This window comes from Clarias gariepinus, chromosome 6 (genome assembly GCF_024256425.1).
Source record: "Clarias gariepinus isolate MV-2021 ecotype Netherlands chromosome 6, CGAR_prim_01v2, whole genome shotgun sequence".
Classification (NCBI taxonomy): domain Eukaryota; kingdom Metazoa; phylum Chordata; class Actinopteri; order Siluriformes; family Clariidae; genus Clarias; species Clarias gariepinus.
The window spans coordinates 23,960,756-23,982,466 of NC_071105.1; the positions used below are offsets into that span (position 1 = coordinate 23,960,756).

Here is a 21,711-nt window from a genome sequence, read left to right on the forward strand (position 1 = left end):
TTTAGAATTGTTTATCACTCATTATGAAAACCCTACACTGACAATTTGGAGACCTATTAGCAGCCCATATATTGTATAGCAGCAATTTTATCATGTTTTAAACTTATTTGGTATAGTGGTAGCATGAATTTGAACTAGAATGCTGCCTGTAAACACTGCTTTTGAGAATGCAGAGGGTAGCATTTAAGACCAACATGAATTGTGGCCACAAAAATAACTAAAACACTCTAAATATTACAAATTGATTTGATTAGCAGGTTTAAGATCTGTAGAGCTGAACAGATATACTAAGGTATATATATTCTATATAACAAGAATAAAAAGATTTTTGATAACAAATGCATTCACCAAATATATTCGTCAAATATTTGAGCTAGTCATGTTTATCTATCAATACATCCTTAATAAATGTTGACTTTAGTGGCTTCAGGGAAAACAACTTGAGTAGACAGAATGAGAGGGTTGCTTTCAACAGGTCTTCGAACAGAAGGAAGACGTCTTTCAGAAAGTTCACGTTGACCAGGTTGTGAATCTGTTGATGTTTTACTGAACTATTACTGTATAATTCTGTTAAAGGTAAGAAGGGTACTTTAGAATTATTAGCTATCTGTCTCTGAGTCAGTCAATTCATCCTCGATAACCTCAGTCAACAATCTAATCTTTTTGAAAATCTGAAATTTATTTGGGGTTTGATATTTCTAGGCTTGAAATGGGTATGTTCTAGTGTGGGAAGAAGGAAATATATGTCATAAAAATGGTTTTATTTGAGTATTTTATTTTATGTTTTTTTTAAAATAATTTTCATAAAATTTTGTCATAACTATGAGTGTCTTTTTTGTTCTTGCATATCCGTGTAGCGTCGTAAACAGATTAAATGCCTGTAAACACCTCTTCACGCGCGCGCGCACACACACACACACACACACACACACAGACTAGTCATGGGAATTCCGGCTCTTTAAAGTGAGTCAGAACACTTGACTCACCTCTCACAGGAGTCGACACGTTCGACTTCGAGACTCCTTTATATATATATATATATATATATATATATATATATACACACACACAACACATAGGCTATATAATATGGCATGGCTATATGATAATATTGTTAGGCTATATAATAGGCAGTTATTGTTTGTCTTTGACTAATTAGGTCTGAAATCGTTTCTTGAAATCTTACCCTGCCATGTAATTAACGAAATAGGTTCTATTAACTGTAAATGCGTTTCATGAAAATCGATGCATATAATTGTTCAGTCAGTAGGCTAGGTTATGCGAGTCGGCTCAAAAGGTCGACTCATCCACAAGCGAAACATCCCCGCCCAAGTATATATACATATACACACACGCACACACACGCACACACACGGCGAGGGACTTGGTCTTGGAGCCGCATGCAGGGGACGCGTTTAGTAGGAGGAGAAGGAGGAGGAGGGACCGCAGGTCGCTGGTTTATTTAGCATATTCCTTCTCAGCGCTTCTGTCAGAGGCGCACACACTGCTGTTGTTTCAGCGCGGAGGAGGGCCAAAGCTCAATCACTCGCTCTCTAATCACTCAGACAACACACTCCAAGCCTCATCTGTTGTTGACACAGCGGTCAGCCGGCGATAACGCCGTTTACTTTAAGCTTTTGTGGCGTAGATAATGTTCGGACCCGAGCGTTAGTTTCCCATCCGGCTCACTACACACCGCATGTCAGCGGTCCCGTCACGCGCACGGACCGTTTATTTCACAAATTAGGTACCGGTTCCAACTGGAATGGAGACGCGACGCTGAAACCTGGTTTCTTCACCTGAGTTCCGCTTAGGGTGAGTTTTACACTGCTTGTACACACTTTATAATCGCTTTTTGCACGGCTTTAGTAAATTCCTAATCCAAATAGGCTACATTGTATATTGTAGTTGTGCATCTCGCACAACTTTTTACGGTTTCATCAGTTCGGTTGTTTCTCAACTTAATATTCACAAGAATAAAAGTTAAGTTTAACGGTCACTCTGTGAATCAACTACAAGTTTAAACGTGAAAAAAGGGTGGAAAACATTTTGTATTAATTCCCAGGTTTGACGAATTCCATCATCATCTCCATATTGTTTATGAATTAATTACGAAACAAGCTAATGAAACGAACTGACACGCAGCTTTAACCTTAAACTGTATAATAAACTCTTATTCCTAATTTTGTTTAAATATGTTCTATTAAATTATAAATTTAATGTAAGGAAATTAATGGAATTAAATATTTTCAATGGTCAAAATTAAACTTACAAGGCAATTTTTAAATATCTTGTTCTGTTGAAGTGCTGAAGAAAAAATGCACATTACATTACTGTAATACATCATTTTAATATGATCAGCCTTTTATAAATAAATGATAGACAATTAAGCATTTATTTTTTTAAATTAAAAATAAGCTTAACTTAATTTTTTAAACCGTGTGCATTCGCAGGTCAATGCATAAACATTTTTCCCAATGCATAACTGTGCAAAAAAAGTGCACACAATATTTTTCAGCTCTGTTTATTACCAATAAGCAATGTGTAGGCTATCTTTAAGCCTTTTTTTTATCTTCTCTCAATGTACCGCAATTATGTTGTTAGAAGTAGATTTGCTCAAGCATAATTCCATTCTAAAGATTACACCAAAATCACCAAAGTCAGCGAGCTAATAAGGTAAATTTAGGATGCTATGCTAAGCATTTTTCAAAGAAGACCATTCATACTTTTCAAGGTCTTCTTACAACCCCCATTTAAATACATTTCACCTTCCTGTGGCTAGCACCCAAATCACTTTTGCACAATTACACATTGCATCCCTCTTTCAACACACACACATACACACCCACACATACACATATAGCACCCAGAGCACACATTTAAATTGTTTAAACTTGAAGAAAAGCTTAAAAAACAATTAAATTAACTACAACTTTCTTTTTTCCTGATCAGACTACTGCTTTGAGTGCACCAGCTTTATATAGTTAAAATAAATAAATAAAATCTGTTTTAGATGACCTTCATATTTTATTAGTAGCTTATATTTTTGGCAAGATGAAGTTGTGAGTTTGATATAGTAACCTGAAGAATTCAGTACTGCCAGTGAACAAATAAGACATGCCAGTTTTAATTATATTATTATTATTATTACACAGTAATAACAACATTAATCATTTCTAGACCATGAAAAAGTAAATGTTAATGTGCATAGAATTTAAGCAAAGAAAAGGAAACATTTAAATAAAAATTGTATTAGTTTTTATTTTATTTGTATTTGTTGGACAATATGTAAGTTAAATCTCATTCAAATCTAACCGTCTATACATATTTTACTTTTAATCAAAATATCCCACAAACAACTGTTCTCTTAGCAGTAAACTGTGCCACAGCATTCTTTGTCCTCTAACAATCAGCTCCATTTTGTTTTTCTTTTTACTCTTTTCAAGCTATTTCTTTCGTTCATGGTTCTTATTACTGACCCTAATAAATTGTGAATAAGCTACACAAGTTCGGGATCTGGGATCAGCGAGTGTGGAGAATGCTTCATCCGGCGTGGCCTCAGCGCCCCTTCTTATAAAAACACAAATTAATTCTTAAAATCCTCTGTAGCCAAAGGTTGCTGGAATGATAAATATTTTCATAGGAAGCGCGGCTCTTCCTGACTTTATCAGCATTCATTTGGTTATTGGACGGCAGGCGGTAACCCCTTGGTTTCAGGGTGAAGCTAAAGGCCTTGAACTGCTGCTTCGCTTTGAATAGTCAACTGATCCTCTGCTTCTAGACCCCAGATGGGAGATATCCTTAGTAGTAATGACCAAAATGTTTAGCTGCTGCCCAACAAGCTGTTCTGGAAGACTGGTGAGAATTGGCGGAGTGAATCTGATACGTTGCAAGAGCCGTTGTTTTGAGTTAGCGCAGTGCCACATCATCAGACACATGTGACTATTAGTTTCAGGGCACGCTTCTAAACCCCAATAGTGTGAAAATAAAGCTATGGAAAATAAATCTTTGAAGTAAATTTCCTGAATTTCCTAGAGTATTTTCAACGTAAATAGGTTAATACTTTTTTCTTTTTTTTTTTTTAGTTTGATAGCCTTTAAAAAAAAACAATCACTGTAATTATAAACTTTTGTCTGTTTTCTAGATTATAATACAGGTTGTATGTTGATTATTTGTAGCTGATCAAAGTATGTCGCGAATTTAGCTTAACAGTGAGGGGAAAAAAATTAAGCTTTCACTTTGTTCAGACTGAAAAACAAAATATGTCAGTGAAACGTCTTAAAATTGCAAAATTGTCAGCGGTAACTTAGAATTTTAAGTTTCTGCATTATACATTATTAAACAAAAATTAATTATTCTGCAAGACATGTGTGTGGAACTTGAGGGTTCTTAGTGTCACCTAACGAATAGTGTCTAAGTGTTCGATTCAATTCAAATTTATTTATTATTTATTTAATATTTGTCATTGTCGCAAAGCAGCTTTACTGAATCAAGTATTGTCTGTTGTTCCCACAAACATGTGGAAAAAGCTCAACCACAGAGAAGTGAACTTTGTTTTAACCTCTATCTTTGATCAGAAATGTTGTTTGATGTTGGATTTTGGCCCTAAAGCTATAACTGTTTTTGTGAAATTATACTTCCTATTTGAAATCAGGAATATGAGCTTATACGGTTGCTGTTTTGGGGATCTTAATTTGTTTTAAATTGCCGTTGTCTTTTTTTGCAGCAATTTCATTGTTGTCAACTGACAATAGAGGCAGAAAAAAATGGATAGACAGGAGATTTGTATAAAACAATTATTCAAAAGTTAATGATGTTAAATTAAACGGTCTGCATTTATCATTGCAGGCATTTGTGTGTGTTTGTGAACAGGCTTAGAAGCAACATAAATGGTCCCCAGCTATTATATTCCTCCAGGAGCTGCCTGGGGGAAGCTTTTAAACACACACACACACACACACACACACACACACACACACACCATTCTATAATCCTGATCTGACCTATCCTACTCTTCCAGCATACTGCAGTTGTAAAACTCTTTAAGATGCGGATCTCTTCTTTTTTTTCTGCCACTTGATCACCCACATGATCATTATATTCACATCCTAAAATGATCATTATTTTATTCCTCATTTCTTTCCAAATACAGAAAGAGAAAACTGTATCACAACAAAATGACAATTCTATCCATATGTGGCTGATAATGATGAGAACTGATAATGAATGTTTGTTTTTGTTTTGTTCTTTTCATCTCTTGCTCTCTGTCTCTATTTTGTCCTGTTTTTAAAACGCTTGCAAAGGCATTGGCTTGGGAAAAAAACTTGGCTTTTATTCAAGCTAAACAAATTAGTTTGCCTGTGTAAGCTTCTTTTTTCCATTTCCCTGGCTCCTCAGCAAGTGTACACACGGGTATGTCCCTCAGGCCAAAATAAGCAAGTCATTTTTTAACAGTCGTTGTCTGATAAAGTAATATATCACTCTGTCACTGTCCCGGGCAGGTTAGAAAGCGAAGTTTGCCAGCATAGAGCAAGTGTATTAGAAAAGTCTCGTAATGGAGGAAACTATTATTTTTTTTCTTGCCTTTAACATTTATATTGCACTCTTGCATTCTTGTTTGTGTAAATGGGACAATGCTCTTGTATAGCTGCTGCCCTTTATCTAAACAGTCTAAAGAGTTTAAATTGAAGTCTTGAGTTTAAAATGACCATCCAAATCCTGATTAGTCCAGAAAAGGACGATAAGCAATGCTGTTTGTTTCTCACAGCTAAATATTGGTGTAAAAGAACGAAGCTGCATAATTTGGGAGATATCAAAATACAAAAAAAGATTTCATTATAAATGATTGGACACTTATCAGAATCTAATTGACTGTATCACTGCTGTTCTCCCGTTCGGAATGCACCAGATGTGTTACCTGGGAACAAGACCACCGGCTGACCGAGCAGGTCCCCCCACCCATTTCATAAGATGGCTTCTGGGAGGTCTGCCAGCTGTCCCCGTCTTCTGCCCCACGTCTCGGGGCGCTGCTCAAGGGGAGAGGGCTCTGCTGGACCGAAGCATTCTGGTGACCCGGGGCGTGGGGGCGGGGGGCACGGGTGGACAGCTACAGGCTGATGAGACAGTGAGAGGACTGAAAGAAAGGGGTCGATTACAGACAGAAAATGGGGGAAGGACCGGCTGGGGGTATTGTATCAAGATGATGGGAGTCTGCTCCTGTCCACCAAAGCTGGCATGAAAGCTGCCTTTCTACTTTCGGAAGCTGTCATGTGGAAAAAGAGAGCCCACCATGACAGGGAGCTAGTGTTACACTGTTACACACACACACACACACACACACACACACACATCTCAGTGGCCAGGGAAGTGGCAGCCTTTAAGTTGTGCATTTTTAATAACTGCACCCAATAAATTTTAAAGGTTTTGCATGAGAAAGAAAGGTGATAGTGCTTTGTGAGTCTCACATGAGGTATGCAGTGTTTTTTTTTCTTTCATTTTTTGATGTTTCAGCTGATTTCTGTTGCTTTCCCTTAGTTGCATGACAGAGTACTAAAAGGTCAGCATAAATAATTCATTAAACCAAAACACTTGTAGGTGAGAGAGATGAAATATCCAAACCTCTGTCTTTCGGTTTAAAGCTAAGATTAACAAAGTATTGTTGTTTTGGGTTAAAATGAGTCAATGAGTAGTAATGATTCATTACTGTCTTCATTGTCAGAGAGAGAGAGAGAGAGTTGTCAGGGTTCCCATGCTCTGCAGTGCTCTAGTGTTAATGAAATCCCCCGGCAATGAGGTAAACGCGGTGTATAAGTCATCTCAGGAGGCCATTACTGGGCCGTTATCACCCCCCACATCTGCTCCCATTAGCTGCCTAAAGAGCGGACGTGTGCAGCCTGGAGTCTTTATTTATGAGAGTCGAGGTTCAAAGGCTGCAGACGAGCAAAAGCCCAGAGGCGCTGTTCAGCCAGGCAGCCATAGACAAGTCGTGTGTGTGTGTGTGTGTGTGTGTGTGTGTGTGTGTGTGTGTGTGTTTCTACATGGTAGGCTCTGATGCATGGCGTGAGATAGGGACCAAAAATTGCCAACATTTATTTGTTGTAATAAAATTCATGCTTTGTTTAATATTTGTAGTGAATAAGATTAATTAAAAATCCCCAAAATGTGTTTTTTTTTCCCCAAAAAATTCAGATTTAGGCCACGTACATTTGTGTTTTTAAATCAGATACAGGTCTTTTCTTTTTTGGTAACTGAGTAGTGTGTACAGTCTAAATGGATTTCATACAACAATTTTACATCAATTCTATTCGTAAAAATATCAAAATTTTAATTTTAATAAGAATATCAGTGGCAGACTGGTGAAATAACAGACATTTTGTAATGGCAACATTATAAGGCACATGCACTGAGTTTGTTTTCAAAAGCTAAATTTTAAGAAACTAAGGATCTGAACCAAAGAAATGCAAAATAAGGTGTCCTTTTTGCAGCAAACATACATAGTGCCTTTGCACTTGATCTGTTCAGACTGTTCAGATGTCAGATACAGACTACATTAAATGAACTGCGAAAAAAAATTGATTTGGTCAGTAAATCTGATATTTTTTTCCTACAGTGTAAACATAACTGCAATGACATTATGTGGCAGAGCAACAGTAAGCGTTATGAAATACAGAAAAAGCAATATATGCAGAAAGAAACATACACAAAAAACATAGACAGTGAAGTCATGGGTGTAAGTGTGAATTTAAATATAATATTAAGTGCATTAATTATAGTTTATAATTAATAATTTAACGTGTGGTGTTCAGTTGTAAATTTAAAGACCGAAGAGTAATATTGTGGAAAATTAAGAATATGTTCACATAATGAGAAGTAAACAGAGAAAATTAGAACTGTTTATTGAGAAATTGATGTGTTGTTTACAATCTTATATTTGAGACAACTAAGTTTATAAAAATATTCATAAAGGACTCTTCTCTTGTTAGGAACCAAACGACTGTACCTTTTCCGCACATAAGGGTTCAGTGAAAGCATGCATTATCATCAAGTATGAACCTAATTCTCTGCATTAATACCAGATGTCTGATCTGACTTGTGTGTATGTTTGTGTGAGGGCCACAGCACTTTGGCATTGTGCAACAGGGGTCACTGAATCCCTCTCTGTAACCCGTTAGGACGTGGGACAGACATTTAATCGCCACAGTGCCATATGTACCATTAAAAAACAAAAAAGAAAGTTCAGATTGAGGTTTTAGATACAGAGAGATGGTCCTAGATAAGTGCATAAAGGAAGATCTTTCATGCACCATATGGTAAAGTCATGGCTTTTGATTCACCTCATAGTTACCCAGCTTGCCCTTTTAACCATGGCGCACCACTGTTTGAGAGAAACTGTCATAGTGACTTCTTAATTTGCGTGATCTATCGACTAGGTATAGACATACGTATTGTACAAATTATATATATATATATATATATATATATATTCAGATACAATTAACTAAAAAGAAAGAGAACTAAACCATTAACTAAAAAGAAGAGATATGAATATGACCAGTCACAGTGATATACAGAGGAAGACTGTATGGAAGGTGATACCCGTGAAAAAAGGCTGCTCTGGCAGAACAGGGCTAAAGCCAGGTGAAGCGCTTTGCACTGGCCTTGCCCCATGCAGGGTTTGTTTTAGCTCAGCTTACCCCCGTACAGAGCGGCTGGCCTGATCTTTCTCATGCCCTGTCTCTCCGGGACAGGCGTGTACCAGGAAACACGCTGCGCAGTGCGAGAACTTTGCGAGGAAATCAGGATTCCACTGAATGTCCCTGACATCATTTTTCCATATATGCTGACACTTCTTCTCTTTGTTTACTGTTTTTGACTGTCTCAGGAGGCCCTTCCCACCTCTCTGACTTTCTCTCTGGTGAGTCAGCAGGTGTTTTGTTGTTCTAAAAGGGTCAGAGTTTGAACCCCCTGCATCCTTGCGCCAAGAGAAGATGAGTCTGTGTTAATAACCAGGAATTTCAAGCAGCTTGTGCTTATGATGAAATGTGTGTCTTTGGGATTTTTTTTTTTTTTTAGTATCCCACAGAATTTCAAGTATAGAACTTTGCTCTAAAATAAACAGGTTAGCGGTTTTTGTGTATAAGCTGAGCACTGGGCTAGTTGTTTTTTTTAGGAAGGAACTATACATGTAACCTTTTATTAATAGATAATGTCACTCAAACTATTCTATTGCTCAATTACAATAATTAACATATTTTATTTTTCTGTGTTTCGCTCAAGCTTGCTGAAGCTGTCATATTACTGATTCTGCACTACGGGCGTTGTTTCTGTGCTGTGATTTAGTACAGAAAAAAATATCAATTGAAGATGAATCACACATGACATTAAAATGTATTATTTTTTTTACAGTACAAAAAGGTCTTTCTGTGCAGCCTTACATAAGTATAGCTTATTATATTCCTAATTTCCATGATTTCTATTAAAAAAGGCTGAATCCCTGAAATGGATATGATCCGGCCTAGCTCACTTAATGACACAGATGATGATACCTTTGCTCACTCTTGTACACCCTACATTTACATTTTTTGTTTAGTTTTTTTTTAGAGTTTAGTATGAAAGAGAAAGACTAGATTAGGTAAAGAGTGAAACAAAGGCATAATAAATATATAAGCTTCTCTTCAGCTTTGGAAATGCTGTTGTAAACATTGCTTAGGTCTCTGAGACTTGGTCTCAAACTCAGTTTGATCAGAGGACAGTGTCTCTACCAGGTCAGATTGGTTAGCCCTGAGAGAGAGCCTTGTGCTTCTTTAAAGCAAACTTCAGAAAACACTTTGTTCTGAATGTTCTGTTTGAATTTGACTCACGTCTTTGGCTGTTCAATAAAACCTTAGTTGCTTATTATAATGTAAGATAAGCAATAGGTGAAAGGAAGACATGTAAAGAGATGTTAGCACTTTACAGCACCATCCCCCTATTACATATTTTATTGACATTTTGCCAAGTCACAGACCATCCAAACCACCCACATCTAGTTGTACACAACACAAAAATACAAGAACTGCAATGTATTGACTTGTTCTTGTTCTGTCTTTACTCATCAGGCTGCTGACATATCGTGATGCCTGTGGTTTCCTGCCAGTTTATGCTGTGTTAGGAAAGCAACGTGACACATTGTTCTCTTCTCAGTAATATAATCTTACCAGGCAGGTTCATGCAAACAACCATCGCAGTGTTGTCTGCGTGACAGAATAATCATCATGTAAAACTCCGGTGCCTCAGACAACACTGTCTGTTAGCATATTGCCAACTGTAATTCTTCATAACAGGCAAATAAGGTCACAGACCATTCAATTAGTATACACAGATATTGAAAAAATGAATGTGCCACGATTTATTGTCACTTTGCCTTGAGTGCTGCTTTTTGATGAGCCTGTCGTTTATGTCTGTATTGTTTCAGATGGCAAGGAGCTAAAAGGAAAGGCGAAAAAGAGAAAAAACTTCTGCTCGCCCTTACCGACAGGTTAGATTTACTGCTGTACATGTATCTCCCATATTTCCCATAAATTTGCTCTTTATTGTCTGCAAATGTTCTTGAAATGTATTATTTATTTTTCGTTCTATACATTTTTTTGGCAGGGGCTTGTTATATCAGCTTTCACTTATTCCAGCATGTACGTATTTCATATTTCATCTGCAGTTTTATGAGATTTAATGACAACTAAATTAAATTATTATAAGTTTGTGAAGTACATTGAGATTGTTATCTTTTTCTAGTACAGCTGTCCCAAGGGTAAGTGATGGCTGCGTACGGACAGACACAGTACAGCCCTGCCATCCAGCCTGCAGGCCCATACACACCCTACACACATCACACCCAGGGCTACAGTGTGCCACCATACAGTGAGTGCTCTTCATAAATGATTAGTTTGAACTGGACCCTATTCTACTGTAGCGTTACCAAGGTTGTGAAGACCTGATGAAGCCAATAAAATAAATATAGGAAGTTAAATTTAACTGAATATTATGGCCCATGCTTGCTACTGCCAGAAACTTGAAAATACTGTATGACTGAAAAATATTTATCATGGGAATATTCTTAACAAAAACTTAAAGAGAGCAATGGATCTTTTTTAAGCAGGCAGGGCTGTTTTGTGAATTATGTGAAACAATTAGAATTTAGTCGTTGTTGGCTTTGAGGTACACGACTCTCTTTGTATTTTTAAAAAAATAAGTGTTTTCCTCTCTTTCTTTGTCTTTGTATAGATATTAAAACAGAAGATGGCTTGAGTCATTCACCAGGACAGAGCAGTCTGCTTGGCTACACATCCAACTTCAGTGGAACACCTCCAAGCCAAGCTCTTTACAGTTACTCCACACACGGTCAGTCGTCCAGTAGACGCTTATTTTCTCAACTATGTGTGTGAGCGTGTGTCTGACCGCCACGTTTTGCTCCGGGATAATTAATAAGACCTCTAGTGACCCCCACACACACACACCACACACACACACACACACACACACACATATGCATGTATTCGCCCACACTGTATTTCTTGGCTGATAAAAGCTGTTTGATAGGTGGTTTGTGAATTCCGAGCCCACCCCCACACACACTTTTCCAGGTGCTGGCTATGGCCCATCCTGGCCCCTCTCTCTGTTTGTGTGTCTGCTATTCTCTCTCCCTCTCTCTCCCTTTCTCTCTCTGCCCCTCACCACACCTGTTCTCCATTAGCTGCGGTCTGGGGCCCTGGCGTCAGCCGTCTCTCTCCTCTGTTGGGGTCAAGCCCTTCTGCTGCTCCCCATCACAACACACACCCCGTTGGTGGAGTGTTTGCATGGATGTGAGTGGCACAGGCCACCAGCTCAACCCCGACACCCCAATATCCTTTGTCCTTTAAGTCCACGGGCAACCATTGCCTGTCTCAACCCAGCAAATTTTATGACTGCCATTACACCATGAAATTGGCCTCTCTCCACTAAGGTGAGGGTTGAAGTGGTATTAGGATGTTTTCATAATTTAAGACAGCGAAGGCAAAATAGAAGGCATCTACAGGTCTCAGTTTGAAAGGTGATTAAAAAATAAGTATTGTTTAGTTGATCTTGTTCTGCTGTGTGTTGTTTACAGTTTTTAGAGGGTCTGGTTCACTACAATGCACTAGTATCTTATTTAATGGATATGTTTCTAATAGACCTGGTCATGGTAGCATGGTGTGTAGAAAAAAAAAAATCTTAACACAAGACCTGATATAGCTTAAAGTAAATCACCCATGTGTGCATGTCAAAGATCCCTTGCATTTAACTGCAGGAAAATCAGAAACATGGCTTATAGTCCCCTACCTTTCCCTTTTTGAAGCTTTTTGTTGGCTTCTTATAAGATTTCTTCTAGCTTTGGCATGAACATTAATCTGAAGAAAGTCTAAAAAAGGGGAATGAGTGGAGGGCGGTATACTGTATAACAACATTAACTCTCTACTGGTACTGGTGATGATTACTCTCAGTCAAATCTCCTTTTTCTAATCTGTTTAGATTTTTCAGTCATAATTCAATCATGGTTTCTCATGGATGTATGCGTTTCATAAAAGTCTTTGTTGTAGTATTTCTTGTGAAGCCATTCTGGTGCATTTCTGGTGCATCACTTTTAGTTTTTGGAGCCAGGAGCCGGAGTGAAAGTAGAATAAATTTCATATGCATTTCATACCACAGTCAGTTTTGAATGGTGTCTTAAAGGCTGGCTATGTGCTCCTTTTCCAGGTGGCAGTATTTCATCTGGAATTTTCCAAGGAACTAATGCCATCACAGGCTCTACGCCATTTAGTCCCACACAGCAGGTGAGTGGCTTAAGTAAGGAAGCACAGGACTTACTTTTTCTAACTTATATATTCATCATTTTACTGCAACTAGTGACCTATAAACTATACTAACTACTGTACAGAAATAATTTAAACAAATAATAAAAATAAAAAAATAAAAATATGTACGCATTACTAATGTAATAACAGCAACTGTTATATTGCATGTGTCTATTTAATATTTGAGTCTTTGTGTTCCTTTGTTTTCATTAGGATTTCACAGCATATTCCAGCTATGGCCAAAGCCAGTACTCACCATACTATACACACAATACACACTACAACAACTCCTACCTCACAAGCAGTAATATCAGCCCATCAGCCATTGGCACAACACTGCCCTATCAGCATCCAGAACATCCTGCTGTAACAACCAGTCATAGCCCAGAGTCCCACCCAGGTAAAGGCAATCATCAAGGAAATCACCAGTTTGTTCATTTTAATTATATTGCATTATGTAAGAATGAGATCTTCTTAGTAAAAACATGTGCTGTGTGCGTTTTGTGAAACAGGGGAGTATCATGCCCCCCCTAGCCCCCCAACCCCAGGAAAGGAGCAGGAAGGAGGTTCAGCCAGACGCAGCTCGGATGGAAAGCTGCGGGGAAGGAAGAGGGCCAATGACCCTGTACCCCCACTGGACTCAGAAATCGAGGTACACATGCTGCTCTGTGGCCTCTCTCACACTAGTCAAGCTATCATGATATATCCGACTAATAAACAAGCCACAACTGGTTTTCATCATATAAAACATATAAAACACTACTTTGTAGTGCTCAGGGAAAATTTACTTCAAGGATCACTTGCGATAAGAAGTGAAATGCGTTGACTAATATTTTTGGTGTCTGTAAAACAAGATGAAAACTTTTGTTTTGCCATAATCACACAGTCAGCCCACAGATGTTTTTTTTTTTGCATTTTTAAATAAATTTGTTTTGTATGTGTGTGTGTGTGTGTGTGTGTGTGTGTGTGTGTGTGTGTACTGTATGTTTGCGCACCCATGCCCACAGAGAGTGTTTATTTGGGACCTGGATGAAACCATCATCATTTTCCATTCACTCCTCACCGGTTCTTTTTCCACACGCTTCGGCAAGGTACAAACCTGTTCTATTACTTTAGCTCCGACTAATGGAATGTCTCTCCTCAGCTCTTTGACAGTAATTAGTTGTTTTGTTGTATTGCACAAGAGGACTTATTGTACTACATGGTCATTCAGCTCACAATAATCATGTGTGTGGAATACTTTTAAAACTGACACACTAATCTGGTGCAGCTTTATTAATAATCAACCTGTGTAAAAATCTGCAGGTTTTTTTCTGTTTATTAATTGTTTTGTCGATATATAACATCAGGGGTGCTGAAGAATCTGCCATTTTGAAAGTTGACTAAATGTACATGACTAAGGAAGCAAGATTTTATACAACAAAAAAAATATGAAAAAGGGTATAGTAAAGATATAATCAGCTACAAAAAATGCCTAAGTAAAAATTAAATACTGTAAAGGAACAGGTTTAAAATGTCTAATTAGAAAATTCTTATTTATATTATGCCTCTGAAAGGAACTGAATGTTGTTCTTATCATGAAAAGTATAGAATTTATCTGAAAATTTAACGCTATAAAAGCTGTCACAGTAAACAAGTGTTTGGCCTGCGTTTGGCCTGTGGTATGGGCAGAGCTGCAGGGCAGAAAGCTAGTCTATGTGTTGAAAGAACCTCATTTTAATGCGTTTTTTGAGGTGAACTGTAGAGCACAGCAGGATTTTAACTTTCTCATTAGAGGCATTTTGGCATCTCATTTATCATCAAGCACCATATATGGTCTTTCAACCCGAACACTTTTGTCGATGCCAAGCTTTTTTTTTTTCTTTTTCTCGATAACTGAATCTGAAAAAAAAGTAGCTTTTGCTTCCTTTCTTTCATTACAATAATTATAAAGCAGTGTATGTTTAAAAAACATTCAATAAAACCATGTGGCATGTCATTTGATTTTAAAAATAGATGAATATTCTAATTAAAGGAAGCATTGCCTTCTCAATACCCCTAACTCGAGAGCCTGTCACACACAGCCCCTTGCTTGAACTTTGTGTGGGTGGGGAGGAAGGGTTGGATCCTGTCTTTCTTCCCTCGAGTTAATCTGACACTTACCTCTGGCTGACACCTGCAGCTTGATTAACTGCCAAATCTAAAGCACCAGTTAACTACCTGTCTTGGCCTGGCACCAAGCTACATAATTGCTCAGCTAGTGTGAGCATGCACCCTGATCTAAACTGTGAAGTTAATATTAGCATCTGCACATAATGTGCTGTGTGTGTGTGTGTAGGTGTGTGTAGGTGTGTAGGTGTGTGTGTGTGTGTGTGTGTGTGTGTGTGTGTGTGTGTGTGTGTGTGTGAGTGTGAGTGTGTGTGAGTGTGTGTGTGCGTGTGTGTGTGTGTGTGTGTGTGAGTGACAGAGGACATACTGACTAAAACATGACATTTCTGAGTGATTGAGATGAATGCAGCCAAACTGGTGCAAAGAAATAATGAAACCTGTTCTGCCATGCTCCTGATAGTTCTGTATAAACACAGAACACAGTTCAAACTGTCGTTTTAGGCTGCAAATGATCTATTTTTGACATTTTGAGCAGTATAATTATAATGAGTTGTCATGTCTTAGGACTCAGCTAAAGCTGTGTCTCTGGGGCTGTGGATGGAGGAGATGATCTTCAACTTGGCAGACTCAAGACTCTTCTTCAATGACCTGGAGGTGAGGAAAAACCCCAAACCTTTGTATGGCAGTTAGTGTAGCATATATTATTACATGGAGTGCAATTAAGTGCATAAGCTTACATCTTCCATTGTTGCTGGGGGGAAATGGGTGGGAGGTAAAGAACTTTATGAAAAAGACATTTTAAAATGTCTTTTTATTTACATAAATATAAAATATATATTTTATTTTAATTCTGGCACAATCTCACATCTTCTATAACGCTTCATCCTGTATTCAGGGTTGCGGAGACATGAAGCTTATCCCAGGAGGCTTAGGGCACAAGGCAGGGTACACCCTGGACAGGGTGCCAATCCATTGCAGGGCACACACACACACACTCATTCACAAACTACGGGCAATTTGAGAACACCAATTAGCCTAACCTGCATATCTTTGGACTGTGGGAGGAAACCGGAGTACCTGGAGGAAACCCACCAAGCACAGGGAAAACATGCAAACTCCACGCACACAGAGACAGGAATTGAGGCTGGCCGGGAATCGAACCCGGACCCTGGAGGTGCAAGCCGACAGTGCTAACCACTACACCACCGTCTGGCACAATCATATTAAAGAAAACTGAGATCATTTGAAAGCTGCTCGGAGGACGCAAAATAGGTTTAAGCTACAAACTTTAAATATTTTAATATACTTTAACCTAAAATAATGAAGGAACATTTAAATCATACCAAAGATTCTGTTCGTTTAAATAAATTGCTTTGTCTTCCCCCCATTCTTTCCTAAAAATGTACAATCTTTTGCTGTCAGTTATACATAATGTTTTTAGAAGAGTAGAAAGTACATTTAGGAAAACATCCCATATTTATAAAACCCTGGAAATTTGCTTTATGTGAAGATTTCTGTGAATTATTTACCGAAGTGAAGTTCCTGTTTTAAATATAGAATAACATTAAGTGAGGGCATTGCCAGAGTCCTTGAAAGAACTTATTAGGTTTTTGTCTTTTTTTATCTGTTTTGAAGCATTCCTCTGCTTTGGCAAAAGACAAAGAAGGGGATTAAATTCTGCTTCAGAGGAGGAGCACAAACTTTGAGGTGTTAATTATGGGTGTGTGGCCAACTCTGAAAGGAAAAATTTGTCCTGGGGAGGAGCAACAGATTAGAGCGGACCAGGGTGGGAGAGAGAGAGAGAGAGAGAGAGCGCATATACAATTATTTCGTCGACAGCTTTTAATGACACCCCTGTGCCCTTTTTGGGGGATGGTCATTGAAAGGGTACTCACTTCTAGTCATAGCAATTTTTCACTGTTCAGACACACCTAGATGATTTATCTTATCTCCAGTCACCTCTGTCAGCCTGGGAAGAAAGAAAGCAATGACAGGGGAAAATGTACTGATTGATGTCTTGGCTCTTTTGTTTATGGCTTGAAATATGTCTTTTCTGTAGAAATATTTAACCCTTACTTTTACTTTAAGTTTTATAGAATACTAATGAATATGTCTTAATACATTTTTGGGTAAAACCAGTTTTTTGAGGTGTGTGTCTATGTGCAGTGTTTGAAGAGGCACGTAGAGATATAAGAGCAATATGAAGTAGTGTCGGCTCTCAGACCAACTGAAATATGAGAACAGCTGCAAAGCAAGAAGCAAGAAAAAGAGTGTGTCTGTGTGTGTGCCGAAGAAAAAGAGAGAGGAGTCTTTTTTTTTGCTTTTGGCAATGCAGTGCTACTCAAGAGTATGCCTAATATACTGTACATTGTTGATTTAGACTGTCAGGTTTGTTGCTGTCCTTTTTAGGAATTGTTCGAAATTGATTTCCCCTTTTCCAGGTGTTTGAGGCGCCTGAATGTCTTGGGTCTTAGTAGCTTATTTCCACCTTTTTGTTGTCTTTTTTAAAATATTTCTACTTAATCCATCATTTCCCCAAGGCTCTATAAAGGGCAGACCTGTCCATACACAGTACATCGCTGCTCACCTGAAACACATTTACCACGTTATAATATCCACTTTTCTTAAATTTTTCAGGAATGTGACCAAGTTCATATCGATGATGTGGCCTCAGATGACAACGGACAGGACTTGAGGTAAAGTGGTTCCTATCATAGTGCTGGTATAGTCTCACAGGGAGACTGCTGTGGAGTGTATTAAGATCTCCAATAAAATGAATGATATACCTCATAAAAATGGCCAGCACTTTTTCATGCCGCATACCATCGCCATATACGGAATTATACCTATTGTTTTTTAACATACTTTGGAAGTGATGCCTGTTTTCCATTTCTTATGTTTAAGATATGCGTTTTTATTATGTCACCAAAAGACTTCTTCTTCTTGTTATTGTTATTATTATCCTCCTATTTCTAATCACATTATTCAGAACATAACAGGCCAAGAGATGAATACAACACATTGACTTTTTAAGTATTTGTTTCTCCATTTCTGTTTGTTTAAATTTTTATTCAATTTATTTTAGACAAAACAAGCTACCAGATCCCTTAGCAACTTCCTTAACTTTCTCAAATTCACAATTTTTTTTCTTTCTTTTGAAATGTGAACGGGTTTCCAACCATTGTATTTAACCTCGATAGTAAATCAAGTAGCAGAATAACCACGCTGTTGGTCTAAAACCACAAAGTGAACTTTTAGTTAGAATCTTAAGTTGCACCGGATCTGGCAAACCTTTCACTTGTCTGTTTTTTTTTTTGTGTGTGTGTGTCTGTAGCACATATAACTTTGGAACAGATGGCTTCCAGAGTCCAGCTGGAGGTGGTGCTTTGTGTTTGGGCTCGGGAGTCCATGGTGGCGTCGACTGGATGAGGAAGCTGGCCTTCCGCTACCGGCGAGTAAAAGAGATCTACAACACTTTCAAGAACAATGTAGGAGGTGGGCAAACAAAAGAATTAATAGATTTCAGTGGTCAACAACATTACAACTCATTGTACGTGCCAGACAATTTTAGATTTAGATTTTTTTTTGTTCTGGGTTTTGATTGGCAGGTTTGCTGGGGAGTCCAAAGCGAGAGGAATGGCTTCAGCTGAGGCGAGAAATGGAGGTTCTGACTGATCTGTGGCTTACGCAGGCTTTAAAGGCTCTCGCTCTTATTAATTCTAGGTGAGAAGCACGCACAGGGCAAATAAATATACCAAGCCAGCATTTTGAAGCACTCTTTTTTTTGTGTGAATTGTGAGAATATTCGTTAATTTAAGTTAAACGACTTCGCATTTAATTTGATTTTGAATGACTTCTGTTTAAACAAAACTTGACACTGAATTTCTTTCTAATCTCTTTAAATTCAGAAGATGTATGATTGCTAAAATAATGAACACTGGCTCTGCTCCCTCCCTCAGACCAAACTGTGTGAATGTGATGGTCACCACTACACAGCTGATCCCAGCTCTTTCCAAAGTGCTGCTGTATGGTCTAGGGGGAGCTTTTCCCATTGAGAACATTTACAGTGCCACCAAAACTGGTATGCGCCCTAATGCTCCATGAACAGGAAGCAAATTTGGATAAACATGAATTCTGATGGTAATGTGCGTTTGTATTGTGTATAATTTTCTTCAGGTAAAGAGAGCTGTTTTGAGAGAGTGACTCAGAGGTTCGGGAGGCGAGCTGTGTATGTGGTAATCGGAGATGGCGTGGAAGAAGAAACTGTGGCAAAAAAGGTAAGATTTAACAAGCCTGGTATGACTATATATATATATATATATATGTGCATCATGTAATCCTAACTAAGATATTTGAAGATTCCGTATCCTCCTTATAAAACAAGTAATTAATTTGGCCTTTTCATTAAAGTCGAAAGTCAATTATAGTTAGTAGTATAGAGCTTTTAAACAGTTTATATAGTATAGTTGTTATCATTAGTTTAGTTCAACTAGTTTAGTTGATGGCTATATTGTGATTTAATATTTCCACAGAAAAACATGCCATTCTGGAGGGTAACATGTCGAGCAGACCTGGAGGCACTGAGTCATGCACTAGAGCTGGACTACCTCTAGGGGGCAGAATCTCAAACAGTTTCTCATTTGAACTGGTCAACTATAACCACATGGCCAAGTCAAGAACTGCAGGACCAATCAGCCAGAATGGACTAACATATGGGAAATATGTTTGTCCCTAATCAATAATAAAAAAAAATTCTTATCCCTTTTTTCTTCTGTCGGTAAGAGCAGGTTTATATGATGGCGCATTGCACTGGAGACAAAAATCCGTTTAAGACCAGAGTGCTTTAAATAACCACATAAAATGTGTGGTTATTATTGAGACAACATGACTTCAGGACATATTTGTGTGTATCATTGTGATTAGTTTTTGGGTGTGAAAATAATTGTTTTCTATGAATTCACAAGCAGCTGCTGCTGTCTGTTATAGATGAGACTTATCCATAACTCATTTAGAGATTTATTTAGCATCAAACCTTTATTAGGGAAAAAATGTGTTCTGTATTTTCAATCTAAATCCTATTAAAATATCAGCTTTTTTTTTTTTTTTTTTACAACTGTGAATTTCAGTAAAACTATTTTTAAAAGATAAAGCACAATTAGGGGAATTATATGACTGAAAATCAGTTGGGAAATATGTAGATAAACCAATTTTAGTTTGTTTTCTGATAATTTCTATCAATAATGCAATAATTGATTATATTACTGATTCATATACTGATCCATTCTTTTAGGTAAACCATCCTTTAGGCAAAAATAATTAAATAAATGTGTGAAAATGTGTAATATTCCATTAAATTTAATTTCTGCCTCTAAAGTACTGTATACTATTTAATAACACACTTTTTTTTAAAAAGCCAGTGCAAAATAACTACATATCTATAACTAATCCCAAAAGTAGCCAAGGTATAAAGCCAAATTTATTGATAAAGGCAACAGTCATTTACGTAACTTATGAATATTTTTGTGAGGTGATTTCTCAAGCACTAGAAAATTTCTCCTCCATTACTTTTGATATGCCTGGACCACAATGATCTGTAATATTTGTTATGGATGTACATTTGATTTCATGTTTCTTTCTATTAACGTTACTTAAGTTTATATGTGTGTTTCTATCCTGTATGGAATCTCAATGGTTGTCTTTTGAATTGCATGTCCTTTTTACACTGCCTGTCCTCCTCACTTTTATTTGTATATATGGTTTTATTGATTATTTGTTTTGGGCCAATATGATAGAACAATAAAAAACAATAAATTAATAAATTGCATCAGTTGAGTGGCATGCTGTTTAATGCAATTACAGATCAGTACAAGTGAGACAGTGGGTAGAGGATTATTTTTAATTGTTCACAAAATGGATGTTAAAGTTTCTTTGTTTAAAATCATCGAATCATTACTTTCCTAGAACTGTGTACTAGAAACACAGGCACTACTAGGGTTGTTGAAAGGATTGAATGAGTACAATACAGTATCTTATTACAGAGGCTGGGTTTAGATACAAGTCTGCAGTATCCAGGTTAGATTATGCACTGAATCAAGGGTAGGTTTATACAGTACAATGGAATTTTCTGTAGTTAAAGCTGAACCTGTGTGAACCTTTTTTAGTTAGTGCATCCCGAGCACGGGGAAGCATTTTGTTATTGCCTGAAATTTTTTTTAATCTAATTCCTACAAAGCTCACTTTTTGAACCTATTTTGTGACAAAATCTTCTGGTCAAAAATTAGAATAGCAACTGAGGCTCACAAGCGTCTGAGGGAGTCTGGAGCCGATCCAAGGAAACTAAGGACATAAGGCAGGGTCCACCGTGAATGGGGTGCCAACTTATTGCATGGCACAAGTGTGCACACACACACAGACACACACACACACACTATGGGTAATTTGCAAACATTAATAAGCCTACAATATATGTCTTTGTTCTGTTGGAAGAAACCCACCAATCACAGTGAGGACATACAGGTCCTGAAGAACTCTGAAGTACACAGTATATTCAAACCCCTGACTATAAAAGTGCGAGTGCAAACCACTAAGCCGCAATAATTACTCGAAGTGGGTGAACACATCTGATTTTTCTTTCCAATATACTGCTCAGACAGAATGGTTAAGTCATACTTGATTTAAGAATTTAGTAAAACATTTATATTATATTAATATAACTATAATGTACAATATATTATTCAAATATATAATCCAAAGTTTTTTTTTCAGTCCATAGGTAAGA

The 21,711-nt window shown here is 37.5% G+C and overlaps 1 protein-coding gene across 2 annotated transcripts; it reads left to right on the top strand.

The window, feature by feature from the left end:
• The first annotated feature begins 1,400 nt into the window (after positions 1 to 1,400).
• Positions 1,401 to 20,757, top strand: eya2 (EYA transcriptional coactivator and phosphatase 2). 2 transcript variants are annotated; one of them, XM_053499081.1, is made up of 16 exons: positions 1,401 to 1,815; positions 10,454 to 10,516; positions 10,633 to 10,667; positions 10,771 to 10,896; positions 11,260 to 11,376; positions 12,748 to 12,824; positions 13,059 to 13,245; positions 13,358 to 13,497; positions 13,853 to 13,936; positions 15,498 to 15,587; positions 17,571 to 17,629; positions 18,268 to 18,428; positions 18,542 to 18,656; positions 18,893 to 19,014; positions 19,110 to 19,210; positions 19,466 to 20,757. In XM_053499081.1, exons 4-16 carry the CDS (start codon positions 10,794 to 10,796, stop codon positions 19,544 to 19,546), a joined length of 1,437 nt encoding a protein of 478 aa, XP_053355056.1. In that variant the 5' UTR covers positions 1,401 to 1,815; positions 10,454 to 10,516; positions 10,633 to 10,667; positions 10,771 to 10,793; the 3' UTR covers positions 19,547 to 20,757. The 2 variants fall into 2 exon arrangements, with proteins under 2 accessions (XP_053355056.1, XP_053355057.1); XM_053499082.1 differs by having other exon boundaries at positions 10,776 to 10,896.
• Positions 20,758 to 21,711: the final 954 nt, after the last annotated feature.